Here is a 20,801-nt window from a genome sequence, read left to right as displayed (position 1 = left end):
AGGCTGATTAAAGAATATTTAGGGAGTTTCCGGAAAAAGAGGTCTGTAAAGAAGCAGTTATGAGAGGAATGCCAAGACAGCACAATTTCATGTAATCAATTCATTTATCATATATTTATTGAGTGCCTACTATGTGCCAGAGGATATAGCAGTAACAAAGCTAGGCAAAAATTGTGCCTAAAAGAGGGAAGATGACTCTTCATAAAGTGTGGAATAAAGAAAAGTAAGATAGGGGATAGAAGCTTGAAGTGAAAGCAGGTTCACAGGAAGTTTCTTTGGTTGTTTGTTGTGTTTTTAAATAGTAGAACAGTGTGTATGTTTATGGAGAAAGATTGCCTTGAAGATGCAAGAGGCAGAGATGATCAAAATCCAAGAAGAAGCAGAAAGTGGTAGAATAAAGAGCACAAGTGGAGAATTAGTGTTAATTAAGAGAAGGATGCTTCCTTTGATATGAAGTGAAGGAAGAGAGAATGAGTAAAGACCAAGACTTGAAGTCCCCAGTTAATAGAGGGAGGTTTCTTCTTTTGAATAGGAACAATGGTATTCTGAATTATTTGAAGACACGCCCTATTTCTCTCATGCCATTTTCCTCCCAGTTTAAACATCCTTATGACTTTTATTCTTGACACCATGTTTTTCTGGGTCCTTTATTCTTTGGCACTTTCTTCTCTGGACACATTGTATTCTGTCATTGGTCCTAAAAGTTAGATGCCCACAGTTGAACCTACTCCTCTAGATGTGGTCTAGCTAATGCAAAAGAACTGCTGCCTTCCAACTTGTTCAGACATCATATGTTTGTTGACAAATGCTAAGTTGAGTTGTTATCTTTTAAGATTTTTTTTTTTAATTCCAAGAGGTGCCCACATGGCTAAGTACCGAACAGGGTACTAGGGAATTTTACTTCTGAGTTAAATGCCATTCTAGTTGTTTTTTCTTCATCTCCAGTAAGGTTATCTGTATTCACCAGTTGTCACAGTAGTTGTGGGTCTTGCTTCTCACAGTTTTATGCTATCTGTGCTATTGTCTCTACTGATCGTCACCACAATCTTTATTGCTTTATTGCTTATCATCAGTGTTATCTTTATTTTCTCCTTTAATCAAGAATCTGTCTTCCTTTATCTCGTCATTCTCTTTTGCAGGCTTCAGGAGGATTATGGTTGGAGTGCTAAATTTGGAAGGGGGAACCAGTGCAGCTAAGCTCTGACATCTTTGCCTCCCTTTTCCATCTGCTGTTTTGGCACTCTGGTAGAATAGATAACCTAAAAACGACTTTAAAACAACCTAAAAACGACTTTAAAACCTAAGTTTTGGATAAAATATAACAAACATCCCTTTAAATGCACAACTGAGCTTCCATGGAAGTCACAGAAATATATAACGCCAAAAAGAAGGGAAACTGAAACCCAGGGCTGTAAACATGAACGTCGTCTTCTCTCCCTTTTTCCTGTGACTTATCTTGTTTTACTCAGCTTTGGTGCTACCAAGGCTTGACTTTAATAGACGTTTCTAATCAATGAGAGAATTTCTTTTGCTTTCATCAACAATTCAATTATTGATGTTAACATATATATCATTGCAGTACTTTTTGCACAGCTGCTTTCATCACTGTGTTCAGAAGTTTGTCTTTTTTTCCCCCCTAAAAGGTGCTGAGATGTTATGAGTGCTTTATGTGTGGTTACTGGATAAGTTTTGAAATGTCACTGTGTTATAAACTGCATGATTATTTTGGAAATTTTGTTTGTTTAAAATTATTACTTTAAATAAAATGGAGAATTTCAATCCGTAAGAAAAGCAGGACTGAAATCTCCAGGGATGGGAGCCGATGGGTTCACGTAGTTGAATGTTGTTTTTTTGTAGACTTTCTACTTTCTTATAAAATGTTTTGGACTAAATATTTCACAAGAATAGAATTTTTCAAGGTCTGGCCAGTTATGGGTTGTAGATTTGGGGCAGAATGCTGGGATATACAGAATAGTGCTCATTTTAGTGAGAATATTAGACAATTAGACACGGACTCTGTCTAGGGTGTAATAAGCCACAGAGCACATTTTTTTTTTTAATCTTACTTTACACCTTGGCAAAATATTCTTAAATTTTTCTAATCTTTGATGAAAAGAAGGAAATTATTACATAATTAATCTATATTTTGAAAAGTCCATGGGTTTGACATATTTAAATTCTGTACACTATGTGACAACGTTGTGATAGCAATAAATAGTTCTTGGTACCACTGTTTACCTTAGAATTACGAGACCAATCCATTCCATTTGACAGTTCTTATGTTCTCTTACCAAAGAAGCTAATTACAACAACCTTGAATTTGTAAAAACGGATTCATTTTTACAGGCTAAACATATGTTTATCATCTACTAACATTTTCTATTTTTATTGAAGAATTCTGTGTCTTCTTATTGTATGAAAACATTAGTTCTACTTAACAGAGCATTTTTATCTTGGAATAATGTAAAGGATATACGTGTATGTAATTAATATTAACATAATTGAGGTTACTTTTAAAAATAGGTTTTCTAATTGCTTTTTTAATAGAAATATTATTGATAATACTTGTCATTACTTTATAGTTTAATAAAACACTTAAAAAATCTTATTTGTTGTATGTTTATCTTATTTAACCTTCCTAATAACTGTATTAGGTTTTTAAAATTTGTATTTTATTTTTAATTTTTCCCACACAACATGGATATATCTGTTAGGTTTTTAATATTTTTCTCATAGGATATATGAATTTTCAGAGATAGTGATTTTCCCAAGCTATTAAAAACCAAGCTGCCACTGAAACCCAGGTTTGCTACATCTGCTTTTTGCAGAAAGAGATTTGTTGATTTATGGTGGAGATTATGTATTTTCATTGTCTAGAATATAATAGTTCCCCCCACCCCCTGCCACCCATCCAACCTTTATCTGAGGTTTAGTTTTCTGTAGTTTCAGATGCTTGCAATCAACCACGGTCTGAAAACATTAAATGGAAAATTATAGAAATAAACAACTTATACATTTTAAATTGCATGCTATTCTGAGTAGCATGATGAAACCTCTCACCATCGTACTTTGTCCTGCCTGGGACATGAATCATCCCTTTGTCCAGCATCTCTGTGCTGTAGACACTACTCGCCTATTGGTAGCCCTCTTGATTATCAGATCGACTGTTCTGGTGTTGCACTGCTTGGGTTCAAGTCACCCATATTTTACTTAATAATGGCCCCAGAGCACAAGAGTAGTGATGCTGACAATTTGAATATTCCAAAGAGAAGCTGTGAAGTGCTTCCTCTACGTGAAAAGGTGAAAGTTCTTGACCTACTAAAGAAAAGAAAAACTTGTACGCAGAGGTTGCTAAGATCTATGGTAAGAATGAATCCTCTATCTGAAGTTGAGAAGAAAGAAAAAGAAATTTGTACTAGTTTTGCTGTTGTGCCTCAAACTGCAGAAGTTACAGCTATAGTGCATGGTAAGTGTTTAGTTAAGATGGAAAAGGCCTTAAATTTGTTGATGGAAGACATGAACAGAAATGAATTCTGATGGATGGCATTCGGGTTCAGCACTATCCTTGGTCTTAGACATCCACTGGGATGCTTGGAATATATTCCCTGTATATAAGGTGGGATCCTTTCAGTGTCTACAGTGTGCATCATCCTTTATCAAAGTACCTGGGGAACCGAATCAGCGCCGAAAGTAGACACTACTATATTTTTAAATATTTGTTTAGATTTAGCCTCGTATTAACTGTTCTCTTTATTTATCATTACTTCTTGCATCTCAGTTCCTTTTCTGATTTATATCCTATAGAAGTTCTTTCAGTAAGAGTCTTAAGTAACCATTCATTTTTAGTCTGTCTGAAAATGTTTTTATTTTACTCTCATTCTTAGAAGGTAGTTTGGCTGAATGTAGAATGCTAGGTTGATGGTTTTTTTTCTCTTGTCACATGAAGGCATTATACTTTCTTCTGACTATATTTTTGTTGAGAAGTCAGCTATTGATATACTTATTATTTCTTTTTAGGCATTTTTTCCCTCAGGGTGTTTTAAAGTTATTATCTTAGTAGTTTTGTAGTTTTACTGTGATATATCCAGGATGTATTCTTTTCATTTATCTTTCTTGCTGGTCCTGGAACTTAGTGTCTTATCAATTATGTAAAGTTCTTAGCCACTGACTATTATTTACCACTATCTTCTTCTTCTAAAACTCTGATTAGACATATGTTGAATCCTCTTATTTTATTCTGTCTTTCATATTTTCTATCTCATATTTCTTTTTTTACCTTCTTTGCTTAGTTGTTTCTGTAACCATTTAAAAAATTTTAAATGTAAAATTTTTGTGGGTACATAGTAGGTGTGTATATTTATGGGGTACATGAGATATTTTGGTACGCATATGCAATGTACAATAATCACATCATGGGAAATTGAGTATCCATCCCCTCAAGCATTTATCTTTTGTGTTACAAACAATTTTATTATTTTATTTTTAAATGTACAGTTGAATAATTATTGATCATAGTGCCCCTGTGTGCTATCAAATACTAGGTCTTATTCATTCTTTCTATTTTTTGTACCGTTTAACCATTCCCACCTCCCTCTAACCTCTGTGCTCCCACTACCCTTCCCAGCCTCTGGTAACCATCCTCCTTTATCTCTATGAGTTCAATTGTTTTGATTTTTAGATCCCACAAACAACTGAGAACATGTGATATTTGTGTGTCTGAGCCTGGCTTATTTCACTTAATGTAATGATCTCCAGTTCCATCCATGTTGTTGCAAATGACAGAATCTTATTCTTTTTGTGTGGCTGTATAGTCTCCAAGAAATGTGTGTGTGTGTGTGTGTGTGTGTGTATGTACCACATTTTCTTTATCCTTTCTTCTGTTGATGGACACTTAGATTGCTTCCAAATCTTGGCTATTGTGAAAAGTGCCACAACAAACATGAGATTGTAAATATCTCTTCAAAATACTGATTTCCTTTCTTTGGGGTAGATATCCAGCAGTGGGATTGCTGGATCATTTGGTAGCTCTATTTTTAGTTTCTTGAGGAACCTCCAAACTGTTCTTCATAGTGGTTGTACTAATTTACATTCCCACCTACAGTATATGAGGATTCCCTTGTTTTCATATCCTCACCAGCATTTGTTATTGCTTAACATTTGGATGAAAGCCATTTTAACTGGGGTGAGGAAACATTTCATTGTAGTTTTAATTTGCATTTCTCTGATGATCAATGATGCTGAGCACCTTTTCGTATAGCTGTTTGCCATTTGTGTGTCTTCTTTTGAGAAATATCTATTCAAATGTTTTGCCAGTATTTCAGTTGGATTACTAGACGTTTTCCTATAAAGTTTTTTTGTTCCTTATATATTCTGGTTACTAATCCCTTGTCTGATGAGTAGTTTGCAAATATTTTCTCCCATTCTGTGGGTTGCCTCTTCACTTTGTTGATTGTTTCTTTTGCTGTGCAGAAACTTTTTAACTTGATATGATCCCATTTGTCCATTTTTACTTTGGTTGTTTGTGCTTGTGGAGTATTACTCAAGAAATCTTTGCTGAGACCAATATCCTGGAGATTTTTCTCAAAGTTTTTCTGTAGTAGTTTCAGAGTTTGAAGTCTTAGATTTAAATCTTTAATCCATTTTGATTTGAGTTTTGTATATTGTGAGAGATAGGAGTCTAGTTTCATTGTTCTGCATATGGATATTCAGTTTTGCCAGCACCATTTATTGAGACTGTCTTTTTACCAGTGTATGTTCTTGGCTCTTTTGTCAAAAATGAGTTCACTGTAGGTATGTGGATTTTTTTCTAGGTTTTCTATTTTATTCTATTGGTCTATGTGTCTGATTTTATGCCAGTACCATTCTGATTTGGTTACTATAGCTCTGTAGTATAATTTGAAGTCACGTAATATTATTCCTTCAGTTTTATTCTTTTTGCTCAGGTTTGCTTTGACTATTCTGGGTCTTTGGTGATTCTGTATAAATATTGGGATTGTTTTTCCATTTCTGTAAAAAATGTCATTGGTATTTTGATAGGTATTGCATTGAATCTGTAGATTGCTTTGGTTAGTTTGGACATTTTAACAATATTGATTCTTCCAGTTCGTGAACATGGAATATCTTTCCATTTTTGGTGTCCTCTTCAATCTCTTTCATCAGTATTTTACAGTTTTCATTGTAGAGATTTTTCACTTCTTTGATTAATTCCTAGGTGTTTAGTTTTATGTGTGGCTACTGTAAATGGGATTTTAAAAATTTTCTTTTTCACATTGTTTACTGTTGGCATATAGAAATGCTGCTGATTTTTGTATGTTATGAGACTGAATGTTAATTTTGTATGTTGCTACATTTGTTTATCAGTTCTAATAGTTTTTCAGTGGAGCCTTTAGGTTTTTGAAAATATAAGATTGTATTATCTGCAAACAAGGATAATTTGACTTCTTCCTTTCCAATTTGGATGCCCTTTATGTCTTTCTCTTGTTTAATTGCTCTAGCTAGGATTTCCAGTTCTATTTTGAGTAACAGTGGTGAAAGTGGGCATTCTTGTTGTATTCCAGATCTTAGAGGAAAGGCTTTTGGTTTTCCCCCATTCAGTATGATACTAGCCATAAGTCTGTCATATATGGCTTTTATTACATTGAGGTGTTTTGAGTATTTTTTTTTTTAATTAGGAAGGGATGTTGGACTTCATCAAATATGTTTTCAGTGTTAGTTGAAAGAGATCATGTTTTTTGTCCTTCATTCTGTTGATACAGAGTATCACATTGATTGATTTGCATATGTTGAACCATCCTTGCATTGCAGGGATAAATCCTACTTTGTTGTTGAATTTGGTTTGCTTGTGTTTTGTTGAGGATTTTTACATCAATAGCAATTAGAGATATTGGTCTATAGTTTTCTTTTTTTGATGTGTCTTTGGGTTTAGTATCAGATTAATACCGGTCTTGTAGAATGGGTTTGTAAGTATTCCATCTTCCTCTGTTTTTCAGAACAGTTTGTGTAGGATTGGTATTAGTGTTTTAAATGTTTGGTAGAATTCATCAGTGAAGCCATCTGTCCTGCAGTTTTCTTTACTGGGAGACTTTTTATTATGGCTTAGATCTTGTTACTTGTTATTGGTCTGTTCAGGCTTTGGAATTCCTAATGGTTCAATTTTAGTAGGTTGTATGTATCTCGGAATTTATCCATCTCTTCTAGATTTTTCAGTTTGTTGGTATATAGTTGTTCATATCAGCCACTTATGGATCCTTTGAATTTCTGTGATACTAGTTGTAATGTCTCCTTTTTCATTTCTGATTTCATTTATTTGGGTCTTCTCTCTTGTCTTAGTCTGGCTAAAGGGTTGTCAATTGTGTTGTTCTTTTCAAAACAACAACTTTTTGTTTCATTGATCTGTTGTCTTTTTTTATAATCATTTCAAATTCATTTATGTCTACTCTGATCCTTATTATTTCCTTTCTTCTCTTAATTTTGCATTCAGCTTACTCTTGCTTTTTAAATTCTTTAAGATGCATCATTAGATTATTTGAAGCTTTTCTTCCTTTTTGATGTAGGCACTGATGGCTATAAAGTTTCCTCTTAGTACTACTTTTGCTGTATCCCATAGGTTTTGGTATGCTGTGTTTCCATGATCTTATTTCAAGGAATTTTAAAATTTTCTTTCTAATTTCTTCATTGACCCACTTATTCAGGAGCATATTGTTTAATTTTCATCTGTTCGTATAGTTTCCAAAATTTCCCTTGTTATTGATTTATAGTTTTATTCCACTGTGGTCAGGGATGATGCTTGATATTTTTTCATTTTTAAAAAATGTTTAAAAATTGGTTTTGTGACCTAACACATATTCTGTCCTTGAGAATGATCCATGTGCTGAGGAGAAGAATGTGTATTTTGCAGCCATCAGATAAAATGTTCTATTTTTTCTAAAGTGCAGATTAAGGCCAATGTTTATTTGCTGATTTTCTGTCTGGAAAATCTATCCAATGCTGAAAGTGGGGAGTTGAAGTCTCCGGCTATTATTGTATGTAGGTCTATCTTTCTCTTTAGCACTAATAATATTTGCTTTATATATGTGAGTACTCCAGTGTTTGGTGCATATATATTTACAATTGTAATATCCTCTTGCTGAATTGACCCCTTTGTCATTATATAATGACCTTCTTTGTCGTTTCCTACAATTTTTGTCTTAAAATCTATTTTGCCTAATATACGTATAGCTACTCCTGCGGTTTTTTGGTTTCTGTTGACATGGAGTATCTTTTTACATCCATTTATTTTTAATCTGTATGTATCTTTACAGGTAACATGTACTTCCTGTGGGCATCAGATCACTGGGTTTTGTTTTTTCATCTATTCAGCCACTCTATGTCTTTTGATTGGAGAGTTTACTCCATATACATTTAATGTTATCGTTAATAAGTAAGGACTTACTCCTGTCATTTTGTTATTTTTCTCTCTCTTGGCAGTCTGTTCTTCCTTCTTTCCTTTCTTCCTATCTTCCTTTTAGTGAAGGTGATTTTCTCTGGCAGTAGGCTTTAATTTCATGCTTTTTAATTTTTTTGTGTACCCATTGTATGTTTTTTTATTTGAAGCTACCATGAGGCTTGCAAATACTGCCTTATAGCCTATTACTTTAAATTGATGACAACACTGATTGCATAAACTAACAAACAAACACAGAAAAAGAAAACTAATAAAAACTATACACTTTAACTTTGTCAGCCAACTTTTTAACTTTTTGTTGTTTTTCTTTTTGTCTTATTTCATTCTTTGTGTCTTGAAAATTTGTTGTAGTCATTATTAATTTTTGGTTCATTGTTTAATGTTTCTACTTAAGATAAAAGTAGTTTTCAAACCATAATTACAGTGTTATTCTGGGTTTTCTGTGGCCTATTACCAGTGAGTTTTGCACCTTCAAATGATTTCTTATTGCTTATTAACATCCTTTTCTTTCAGATCGAAGAACTCCCTTTAGCATTTCTTATAAGACAACTCTGGTGTTGATGAAATCTCTCAGATTTTGCTCGTCTGGGAAGGTCTTTATTTCTCTTTCATGCTTGAAGGATATTTTTGCCAGATATACCATTTTAGGGTAAAAGTTTTCTTCTTTCAGCACTTTAAATATGTCATGCCACTCTCCTGGCCTGTAAGATTTCCATTGAAAGGTCTGCTGCCAGATATATTGGAGCTCCATTGTATGTTATTTATTTATTTTCTCTTACTGCTTTTAGGATTATTTATTTATCTTTGACCTTTGGGAGTTTGATTCTTAAATGCCTTGAAGTAGTCTTCTTTGGTTTAAATCTGCTTGGTGCTCTATAACCTTCTTGTCCTTGAATGTTAATATCTTTCTTTAGGTTTGGGAAGTTCTCCAATATTATCCCTTTGAATAAACCTTATACCCCTAACTCTTTCTCAACCTCCTCTTTAAGGCCGGTAACTTTTAGATTTGCCCTTTTGAGATTGTTTTCTAGATCTTGAAAGCAGATTTCATTGCTTTGTATTCTTTTTAAATTTTCTCTTCTCTTTTTTTATTTTCTTTCTTTTGAGAAGACAGAATCTCTTCTCAGATTCTCGTTTTCAGATGAGATTGGGCGTGTTCAGGGTGTTATGGCCATAGACTCTGAGTATGTTTTCAAATACCTGTCTTCAAGCTCATTAATTTTTTCTTCTGGACTGATTCTGCTCTTAAGAGACTCTCATGCATTCTTCATTACATCAATTGCAATTTTCAACTCTAGAATTTTTGCTTGATTCTTTTAAATTATTTCATTCTCTTTGTTAAATTTGTCTGATAGAATTCTGAATTCCTTCTCTGTGTTATTTTGAATTTCTTTGAGTTTCCTCAAAACAGCTATTTTAAACTCTCTGTCTTAAATATCATATATCTATTTTTTCTCCAGGACTTGTCCCTGGTGCCTTATGCAGTTCATTTGGTGAGGTCATGTTTTCTTGAATGGTCTTGATGCTTGTAGATATTCATCAGTATTTGTGCATTGAAGAGTTAGATATTAACTGTAGTCTTCACAGTCTGGGCTTGTTTGTATCTGTCCTTCTTAGGAAGACTTTCCAGGCATTTGAAGGGAATTGGGCCCCAAATCCACTAACATTGTGGTTTTTGCAGACTCATAGAGGTACTGCCTTAGTGGTATTGGATAAGATCTGGAAGAATTCTCTGTATTACCAGGCAGATACTCTTCTTTCTCCTTTCTCCCAAAGAAATAGAGTCTGTCTTTCTGTGCTGAGCCACCTGTACCTGGGGGTGTGGTGATGCAAACACCCCTTTGGAAACCACCACTAGCATTGCATTGGGTCAGACCTGAAGCCAGCTTGGCACTGTATCCTTATCTTCAGGGCAGTGAGTTCCTCCAGACCCTGGACATGTCCAGAGTAGCTGTCTGGAAGCCAAGGATTAGAGTCAAAAACCTTAGCAGTTTACCTTATGTTCTAATTTACTGCAGTTAAGTTGACACTCACACTGCATTACAAAGTCCTTCTTACTCTTTCTTCCCTTTTCCACAAGCACAGGAGCCTGTCCCTGTGACCACCACCACTTTTGGTCCACGAGGGTTCTTCTAGGTCACTGCCAGTGTTTACTTAAATCCCAAGGGCTCTTTCATCATCTTATGATGAGTGCTGTGAGGTCTCAGACTCACCCTATAGGGTAGTAGGCTTCTCTCTGGTCCAGTACAGATTCAGAAATGTTGTCCAAGAGCCTAGGCCTGGACTCAGAGACTCCATGTGCCTGCGCCAAAGTGGTACCTTAGGTGCAAGGCAAAGACCCCTTTACTTTTCCCTCTGCTGTTTTCAAACAGAAGTTGTTCACCTTAGCCACCACAGCTGGGACTGTGCTGGATAACCCTTGAAGCCAGCATTTCTCAGACCATAAGGCCCATGGTATACTCCCTGGTTATTGCTGCTGATTATTTAGGCTCCAAGAGCTCTTTAGTCAGCAGATGATGAATCCTGCCAGGACTGGGTTATTTCCTCCAAGGCAGTGAGTTCCCTTTTGGCCCAACGTACGTCTAGAAATATCCAGGAGTTAGGGCTCCACAACTCTGCCCAGTGTCCTGTCCTACTATGGCTGAGCTGGTATCTAAGATGTAAGACAAAGTCCTCTTTACTCTTCACTCTCCTCTCCTTAAATAGAAGGGAGAAGTTACTTTTATTGTTGTGAACTGCACTGCCTGGGGTTGGTGGAGGGATGGCATAGGCACTTCCTTAGCCCTATGTGCTGGTGTCTCCCTAGGTCATGCGCCAACCTTGTCTACTGGCTCTAAGCCCAGCCTAGCACTAGGATTTGCCTAGGAATTGCAGTGCTTGTGTCCTAGACTGCCTTTCAAGTTTACTGAGGATCCCAGAGCACTTCAGCCTACAGTGTAGTGGTGAGGCTTGTTGAGAGACTCACATTCCAACCTCTGGGATGGGTGATTCCCTTCTAGCTGGGGCTGGTCCAAATGCCCCCTCAATGTGTGGGCTCTGGCTGAACCCCACACAGCTTTATTTTCCACTCTTACAAAGCAGCACTGAGTTCAATGTAAAGTTCCTCAGTCACTGCCCTCTCCCTTCCTAAAATGCACAGATTTTCTATCTGCAGCATGGCCACTGCCACGGAATGGAAGAAGGGCGGCGCCCATGATTGAAGACTTTCTCTTCTGCCCTCCTCAGTGTCTGTTTCAGCAGTAGGAAGTTAAAACCAGATACTGTGATTGTTCACCTGACTTTTGGTTCTTGTGACAGTGCCTTTCTGTGTGCAGATAGTTGTTAATATTCGGTGTTCCAGTGGGGAAGACAAATGGTGTAGGCTTATATTCTGCAGTTTTGCCCTATTCTTCATCTCTTATTCTTTTTATTGCATTATTGTATTAGTCTGTTCTCCTAATTAAGTCTCCTATTAGTATGTCTCCTAATAAAGACATACCTGAGGTTATAATTTATAAAGGAAAGAGGTTTAATTGACTTACAGTTCCACACGGCTGGGGAAGCTTCACAATCATGGTGGAAGGTGAAGGAGGAGCAAAGTCACATCTTGAGTGGTGGCAGGCAAGAGGAAGTGCTGAGCTAAAGGGGGAAAAGCCCCTTATAAAACCATTAGCTCTTGTGAAAACTCACTCACTGTCATGAGAACAGCATGAGGGTAACTGCCTCCATGAGTAAATTACCTCCCACCAGGTCCCTTTCATGACACATGGAGATTATGGGAACTAAAATTCAAGATGAGATTTGGGTGGGGACATAGCCAAACCCTATCAATTATGTACTTAAAAAAACTATCATCCAGTTCAATACCCTTTCAGTAGATATCTTATATGTTATTAAGCCATTGATTTTAAATATTATATTTTCTATTTCTAGAATGCTATTTGGTTCATTTTCACCTCTGGTCAATTTTGATAATTTTCTTTTCTAGTTCTTTCATCTTATTTATCACATATGTATTATATTCTATAGCTGACCATTTCAGTATATGAAATTTTTGTGAGTTTTATTCTTTGGTATTTTTATTTACTAATTCTTGTTCATGGTGGGATGTTTCCTTTCACATTCAGTAATTTATAATTTTGAATTTGTATTTCTTAGAGCTTCATCTGCTATAATATTTGGAGGCCTGAGTTGAAGGTGTACTTTTACAGAGGGGATTTCTATATCTGTTTTTTTCTAAATATTTATATCTGCCTGTATTATTAGAAATCCAGGACCACTTGATTCTGCATTTTGGATGAGGATCTGGAGTTCATAGAAATTGTACAGTTTTGCCTTAAACTTACCATATAAGTGTAGAATTATGGTTAGACATTCTTAGGGGGATTTACTTTTTTCAGTCTATCTACAACCAAGACCTAGTTAGACATCCTTTCCCCTTCTGTGCAATGTGGTGTTGTTGTTGTTTCAATTTTCACTGAGGATGTTGTTCTTTAGAGGTTTTAGAGTTTTGCAGGGGTCCCTCATCTAAGCTTTCAGCTTGCTTAGACTTTAGACTGTCTTCTGCCCCACTGCCACTTGCACCTTGAGTGGCTGGTTAAAGTCCGGGCCCTAGTCTAGCATGGGTTGACAGATTCCCTGGAACAAATACCTGTTCCAAAGCTAACCCCTGGGGTTCATACTTTCTGTCCTCCCCTTTCGCTGAGGCTGTGGGGAATTCTATTTCTTTCCCCTCACAATCCTGAATTAAAATACTCTTCAGTTTGTTTTCAGAATGAACTGAAGCATGCTATATCAGGAAGGATTTTTCTGAAATCAAGTCCAAAATTTTGTGAAAAGTGTAAGGAAATCAAAGTAGTAATCAGAAGCCTGGTGGAAAAACAGCATGAGAATGAGCAAAATTAGATTATTTCAAGAAGTATTTTTAAGGAAGGGAAAAAATAAAATGTTCAAGCCCCACATTGAAATATTTTCTTAAGAGCCAAATCAGTTTCCAGTTTTTCATTTCCTTCAAAATTGTACTGTATATTTAAAAATTTTTTTTGTTTCCATTTTTTTCAGTATCTACGTATGCCAGTCAGATTATAATTCAAGTGCATTCCAATCATTCCATCTTGAAGTACATTCAGATCACATTGATATTCAGTGTTCCTCAAACCTCCTTAATAATGTACTTATCTACTTTCGATTGGGTTAATTATATAATAGACTTTTATATAATTAAAGTCAGGTGCAGTGGCTCATGCCTGTGAGCTCAGCACTTTGGGAGGCTGATGTGGGTGGATCATTTGAGGTCAGGAGTTCAAGACCAGCCTGGTCAACATGGTGAAACCCCATCTCTACTAAACGTACAAAAATTAGCTGGGCATGGTGGTGCATGCCTTAATCTAATTTACTTTGGAAGCTGAGGCAGGAGGATCGCTTGCACCTGGGAGATGGAGGTTGCAGTGAGCCGAGATCATGCCACAGCACTCCAGCCTGGGCGACAGAGCAAGACTCCATCTCAAAAAAAAAGAGTTTTTACATTGTATGTTATTTTATAGTGATATTTCTATTTCAGGTTGAGATTAGAATCCCACATTAGAGATCACATTTAGTATAGGGTGACAAAATTGCTACCTTGATACTACTCAATTGAAAACACACACACACACACACACACACACACACACACACACACACAACCTACTGACACTTGTTAGATTCTTGAGAGACGAAGAAAAAGAATGAAAAAAATAAGAGACAACTAATATTTGTGTAGCTGAAAAAGCATCATCTTTGGAATCTTCCTTGAGCTTCCTCAAGGCAGAATCAATCTCATCCTGCACTACTCACAAAATGTCCTAGTTTTTCATCCTGTGTTCTTCCCTCCCTCCACTTTTTGCCCTCAAAAGAATTCCTAAACATCTATATTTTCAAAGTACTTTGCTAGGCATTGGGGATACAATGGTGAAGAAATAGATGTGGCCTACATTTCCACTGAATTTACAGTTTATTATGGGAACTAGACAATTACATAAAATTGTAATGTGGTATTATGAGTGCTGTGATAAGGAAAATATAGATTGATGTGGAACATCCAGGAAAAACACTAAACTTCAGGGGCCAGGGATGTCTTTATAAATGCAATTATTTTAAGCTAAGATTCGAGATACAGTACGTGTTCATGGTTCTGAAAGCATACTGTTTAGACCTGCAGAATCACAGGGGAATTTGTTAGAAATGGAAATTCTAGGGCCTAATCTCAGGCTACTGAATCAGAAACTCTGGGGATGGGGCCCAGAAATGTGTTTTTCAACTATCTCAGCAGGTGATTCTTATTCACGCTGAAAATTAACTAGTGGCATATCTATATGGCTAGATTAAGAGTGCTAGGAGTTAGATCCTGCCAAGCAGAGAGACCAGCCTTTGAGACTCCCTGTGGAAGAAAGCAATATGAAATGATTATGAAAGAGTTCAGTATGCCTGGAGCATAGGGTATGAGGTTTGGAAGAGGGTTGTGATGGGCAAAGGATTGGATGGAGAGGAAAGCAGGGAGAAAAGATCATCTGGGTTTCTTAAGCCACATTAAATTTTTTTTTTTTGCTTTTAAATTTCACTTTTAGTTGCATGTAATAATTGTACATATTTAGGGGTACAGAGTGATATTTCAATACATGAAATATAGTATGTAATGACAGAGTAATTAGCATATCTATCACTTCAAACATTTGCCATTTCTTTGTGTTGGGAACATTCAAAAATCCTCTCTTCCAGTAATTGAAAATATATAATAAATTATCATTAACTGTCATCACCCTACTAAATAATACTAGGACTTCTTCCTCCTATATAGCTGTAATTTTGTAGTCATTCACCATATCCTTCTCTCCCTGATCCCCTGCCCAGCCTCTCATAACCATAATATTACTCTCTTCTTCTATGGGACCAACATTTTTAGCTCACACATATGTGAGAACATGTGGTATTTATCTTTCAGTGCCTGACTTATTTCACTTAACATAATATTCTCCAGGCCCATCCATGTTGCTGTGAATGACAGGATTTTATTCTTTTTTATGGCTACTTTAAATTGTTTAGATTTCATTTATCATAAATGTTTACAGACAGCCCCCAACTTACAATGATTTAATTTAACAATTTCTCAGCTTTAAAATGGTGTGAAACTGTTGCAATTTTGATATGCTTCAAATTTTGAATCTTGATGTTTTCCCAGGCTAGCGATACGTGGTATGTGAGATAGTCAATGCTTTATCATAAAATAGGCTTTGTGTTAAATGATTTTGCCCAACTCTAGGTTAATGTAAGTGTTCTGAGCATATTTAAAGTAGGCTAGTCTGGGCTATGATGTTTGGTAGGTTAAGTGTGTTTTGGATTCTCACTCTGTCACCCAGGCTGGAGTGCAGTGGTGCGATCTCAGCTTACTGCAACCTCCACCTTCCTGGTTCAAGCAATTCCCCTGCCTCAGCCTCCCAAGTAGCTGGGATTACAGGTGCCCGCCACCATGCCTGGCTAATTTTTTTGTATTTTTAGTAGAGGTGGGGTTTTACCATGTTAGTCAGACTGGTCCTGAACTCCTGGCTTCAGGTGATCCACCCACCTTGGCCTCCCAGAGTGCTGGGATTACAGGCATGAGCCACTGCACCCGGCCTAAATGCATTTTCAACTTACTGGATACTCAATTTATGGTGGCTTTATCAGGAAGGAGGTAACCCTATTGGAAGTCAGGGAGCGTCTGTGTTTATACATCTGTCTCTTCAAATAGAATGTGAATATATGAGGGCCAGGATGATATTTCCATACCTCAGAATATCCTTCAGCTACTCTTGGCCTATAATTGGTGTTTAATAAATGCATGCTGATTAAATGAGCTTCTTGCATAGTCACAAAAGCCTTGTGAGGTAGGCATTACTTCTCTTATTTTGTACTTAAGGAGAGCTAAAGCTAAGAGAAGGTGACATACTAACGTAACAAAATCAAATGGCTATTTATTTATTTATTTTTGAGATGGAGTCTCACTGTGTCACCCAGGTTGGAGTGCAGTGGCATGATCTTGGCTCACTGCAATCTCTGCCTCCTGAGTTCAAGCAATTCTCCTGCCTCAGCCTCCTGAGTAGCTGGGATTACAGGCATGTACCACCACGTGTGGCTAATTTTTGTATTTTTAGTAGAGAAGATGGGGTTTTGCCATGTTGGCCAGGCTGGTCTCGAACTCCCGACCTGAGGTGATCCATCTGCCTCAGCCTCCCAAAGTGTTGGGATTACAGACGTGAGCCACTGCACCTGGCCCAAATTTCTATTTAGAAGCAGAGGTGTTTTATAATCCCCAAGACAATGGATTTTTCTTTTAGAATCTCTTCTTTATTCCATGTTACCTTTCTGTTAAGGAGGGCTGAGATTACAGAAAATATGTATGAATATATAAAATGTGAGCATTTTTTTTAAACCTGTAAGCACTCCAAATACAACCGTGCTTTCTTTTTTCTTACTTTTTTTTTTCCAGACAGAAAAGGGGAGTGCACTTCATGAAGCAGCTTTGTTTGGAAAGGTGGATGTTGTACGAGTTCTGTTAGAAACAGGTAACTATTGTGATTCTGCATGGAGCTTATCCTGCCAGATACCATTTCTATTTTGGGAATAGACAAAGGAAAATAACACAGTTTTCTTCACAAATCACCCTCTTGCCTTTACTCTAAAATGCAGATACGTATTCGTATTATGTAGAACTGAGCTTCAGTATTTAGATAACATTGATATCAATGTGCAACTTCCTTTATGCAATAGATGTTTTAAGTACAAACCTCTTAGTTATTACAATTTTATGCATTTAAGTACTTTAGAGATAAACTACCAAAAGAAAAAGGAGATTTCTGCCTTCTGTAAGAGAGACGAATTGATCCTTGAGAAATTGTCACAATTGTTTAGTTTATTGAAGAACATAATAGTTTTTCTATGTTTTATTGTGAACTACAGTAAACAGAGATTTGAGCTCCCTCTCCTTAAGGTAAATTATCCTAGTTAGTTCATTAACTGAGTAACTATTGTTAGTAGGCTACAGAAATTTATTTTAAAGGGAACCTTTCAAAGGGAGTGTTTTGAAGGAACAATAAAGTTGGCTTATTTATTTTCATATGTACTTTCTGATTGAAATGAAATAAAACTAGAATTGAGGTCAGATTTGTTTTAAAGATCAAAAGGCATGGGTACAAATTCATGCTTGTAAACAACTGATGGAAATTTTTCATGTTATGGAATATAGTGTGTTTATTTTCCTCTAAAAAATAAAATGAAAAACATTGGCAGACTATTGTATTGTGATTGTATTTGTACACAATTTAACAAAGTTAAAGTTTCATTTATATTTAACTTTGTCATGCAGTGTGGTGTTACAACAAATGATTTGAGGAAACCATCTAAATATTAATATGTGCTGGTCACACATTCCTATGCAAATTTAAACATGTATTTAATAATCTTACAATGGACTAACATTTGGGACCAGATCCTGTAAACTGGCTATTTTTTTTTGCAATTATGTGTTTGGAAAATTCATAAAATTTTTAAGGCGGTGAAAGCTATTTGTTACGTTAAAATAAGTTATTTCATACAATATATATTTCCACAACTAAAGTAATAACAGGTGTTTTAGTTACATGCTTCAATAAGTTTGCTCATCAGGTGGATGATGAATGTGACTCACAAATACAATCTAGGATAAATAAATATCATGGAGTATTTGACCTTGTATTTGAATAAATTCTATGTGGACAACAGTTCAAAATAATCATCCTTTTGCAACTCTGTGAATATTCAAGTGTTTTAAGACTATTCTTATGTTACTTACATGGTACATGATTATAATCTACTAAATATTTTTACCGTATTATACAGAGAATATAAATCACATGACCATTATACTTTAGGAATTCACATTCTAAATCAATAACATTTTTCAGTGTGATAGTGTGCTATTGAGTTAAGTAGTTATAACCCAAAGATATCATAGGGTTGGCTGGGCGCGGTGGCTCACGCCTATAATCCCAGCACTTTGGGAGGCCAAGGCGGGCAGATCACGAGGTCAGGAGATCGAGACCATCCTGGCTAACACAGTGAAACCCCATCTCTACTAAAAATACAAAAAAAAAAAAAAAAAATTAGTTGGGCGTGGTGGTGGGCACCTGTATTCCCAGCTATTTGGGAGGTTGAGGCAGGAGAATGGCGTGAACTTGGGAGATGGAGCTTGAAGTGAGCCGAGATTGTGCCACTGCACTCCAGCCTGGGCAACAGAGCAAGACTCCGTCTCAAAAAAAAAGAAAAAAAGATACCATAGGGTCCTGAAAAACAATCTTAACCATTGGGTGGGTGCCCTTTGAGAGTTAACTCGTGATCAAGAATGTTCCTAATCTTTGGTAACAATAGGCCCCTGCCTTCTTTCTTGCTAAAATCTTGTGCGTGTGTGTGTGTGTGTGTGTGTGTGTGTGTAGAACTTAATTTTTTTTTAATGACTTTTAGTGCTTGGTCTGTATATGTTTGAAATTACAGCAGTTAGATACTGATAGTATCTTTTGAGGACACTTCAGTGGTATATATCTAGTGAGTTTTTCTTTTTCTTTCAGGAATTGATGCCAACATAAAGGATAGCTTAGGTAGAACTGTCTTGGACATTCTGAAAGAACATCCATCTCAGAAATCTCTCCAGATTGCAACACTCTTACAAGGTAAACAGTATTGAATGATGGATGAGTTTGCCTTAAAGTTAAGATCAGATTAAAACTGTTATAGTTTTCTTTTGGATTTTGAGTTAGTGTTTACTTTTGAACAAACTTACTAGTTTTATTTTTTATGGTAGACTTTTAAACTAAATAATAATATCTTTTAATGTTTTATTTTTGGTTTTTAACTACTCAGTATTTTAAAGAAGTTAAAGTGTTTATTTACTCATTTGATATTAGAAGTATTTTTAAAATTCATATATATGTAGTAAATATGTAGTTATGAGCTGGAAGTTAATAAAGCTATAAAGTAGTGATGATTAAGTATTATTTCACATTTGAATAATACTTTGAGTGTTTTCAGGGGTTTGCTACTACTTTGGTTTCTATGACTCTATGAAGTAAGATAAGTCAGATATTATTTTATTTTTGCACATAAGGGAAACTGAGGCTCTGAGAGATTTGATTTGTTCAAATTCATGTCTCTTAAGTGGCAGAGCTTGTATCTAAATGTTAGATTATCAATAATAACAAAAATTGTATTTAGCCAAAAGAATACAGATTATTTCCTTCCTAATCCAATGGTGTAAAATAACTCAGTCTTACCAGCCTTAGTTTCTGGTAAAAGTCATTTAAGTACATTTGTTGTTAGTGGCAGTTATTAGCTCTGTTGAAGGTTTGACAACTATCTAGGTATGATTTTTGTTATTTGCAGTTTGCATACTTCATCACTTGAACTAAAACTTTTATAAAATATTAGATTTAAATGCTTTCCCTTCCTGTTTGGTGATTAGGCCTGACATGTAGCATGTTACTTAAAAACCCCAGATGTTTTTTCTCTCCTTTAGCTTCTACCCTGTTCAGCAGTGATTATTTCCTACACTTGTTATGGATTGGCTGCAAGTATGACAGACGAGGGTGGTAGATAGGTTTTATTAGGTGTCATTTGGGAAGCTGAAGAACAGCATTATTCTGCAGGGAGATAAATGAATTAAAACCAAGTCAGGCAGGGAACATGTAGATACAGTAGTCAACAAAAGCCAAGGAGGAATAAAAAGAATAGAAGCACTATATGCGGCCATTGTCCTCTCTTCTCTATTTCCAAAACATTTCAGGGAAGTTCAGGCCCCTACAATTTACTTATCAATAAAGAAGTTAATTGCAAGTCAAATGCATGCAGAGATGAATCAGAGAAGAATCCAATCATAGCCTTTTATATAAATTAAAATTAAAATTAAATTGAATAAAAGCTAAAAATTAAGAGTGGCACATACTATTTTTATCAGTCTTCTCCCTCTAGGCACTTTGTATTTCATATTGGATTTTGAGTCTCACTGAATTTTGTTTGTGTGTGTGTGTTTTTTGTTGTTTTTTTTTTTGAGAGGGAGTTTTGCTCTTGTTGCCCAGGCTGGAGTGTAGCAGTGCGATCTTGGCTCACTGCAATGTCCACCTCCTGGGTTCAAGTGATTCTTCTACCTCAGCCTCCCAAGTAGCTGGGATTATAGGCACTTGCCACCATGTCTGGCTACTTTTTGTATTTTTAGTAGAGAGGGGATTTTACCACATTGGCCAGCCTGGTCTTGAACTCCTGACCTCACGTGATCCAGCCACCTTGGCCTTTTAAAGTGCTGGGATTGGCCGGGCGCGGTGGCTCAAGCCTGTAATCC

At 36.0% G+C, this 20,801-nt stretch overlaps 1 protein-coding gene across 3 annotated transcripts in view; it reads left to right on the top strand.

The window, feature by feature from the left end:
- ANKS1B (ankyrin repeat and sterile alpha motif domain containing 1B) overlaps positions 1-20,801 on the top strand; it is a 1,301,363-nt gene that overhangs the window by 193,999 nt on the left and 1,086,563 nt on the right. For all 3 annotated transcript variants that reach the window (XM_011934483.1, XM_011934476.1, XM_011934469.1), the window contains exons 5-6: positions 16,926-17,001; positions 19,039-19,140. In XM_011934483.1, the coding sequence (XP_011789873.1) occupies positions 16,926-17,001; positions 19,039-19,140 (178 nt within the window). The remainder of the gene's footprint in view (positions 1-16,925; positions 17,002-19,038; positions 19,141-20,801) is intronic.

Source organism: Colobus angolensis, unplaced genomic scaffold, assembly GCF_000951035.1.
Source record: "Colobus angolensis palliatus isolate OR3802 unplaced genomic scaffold, Cang.pa_1.0 Scaffold10, whole genome shotgun sequence".
NCBI lineage: Eukaryota > Metazoa > Chordata > Mammalia > Primates > Cercopithecidae > Colobus > Colobus angolensis.
This window is presented reverse-complemented; position numbering and strand designations above follow the sequence as displayed.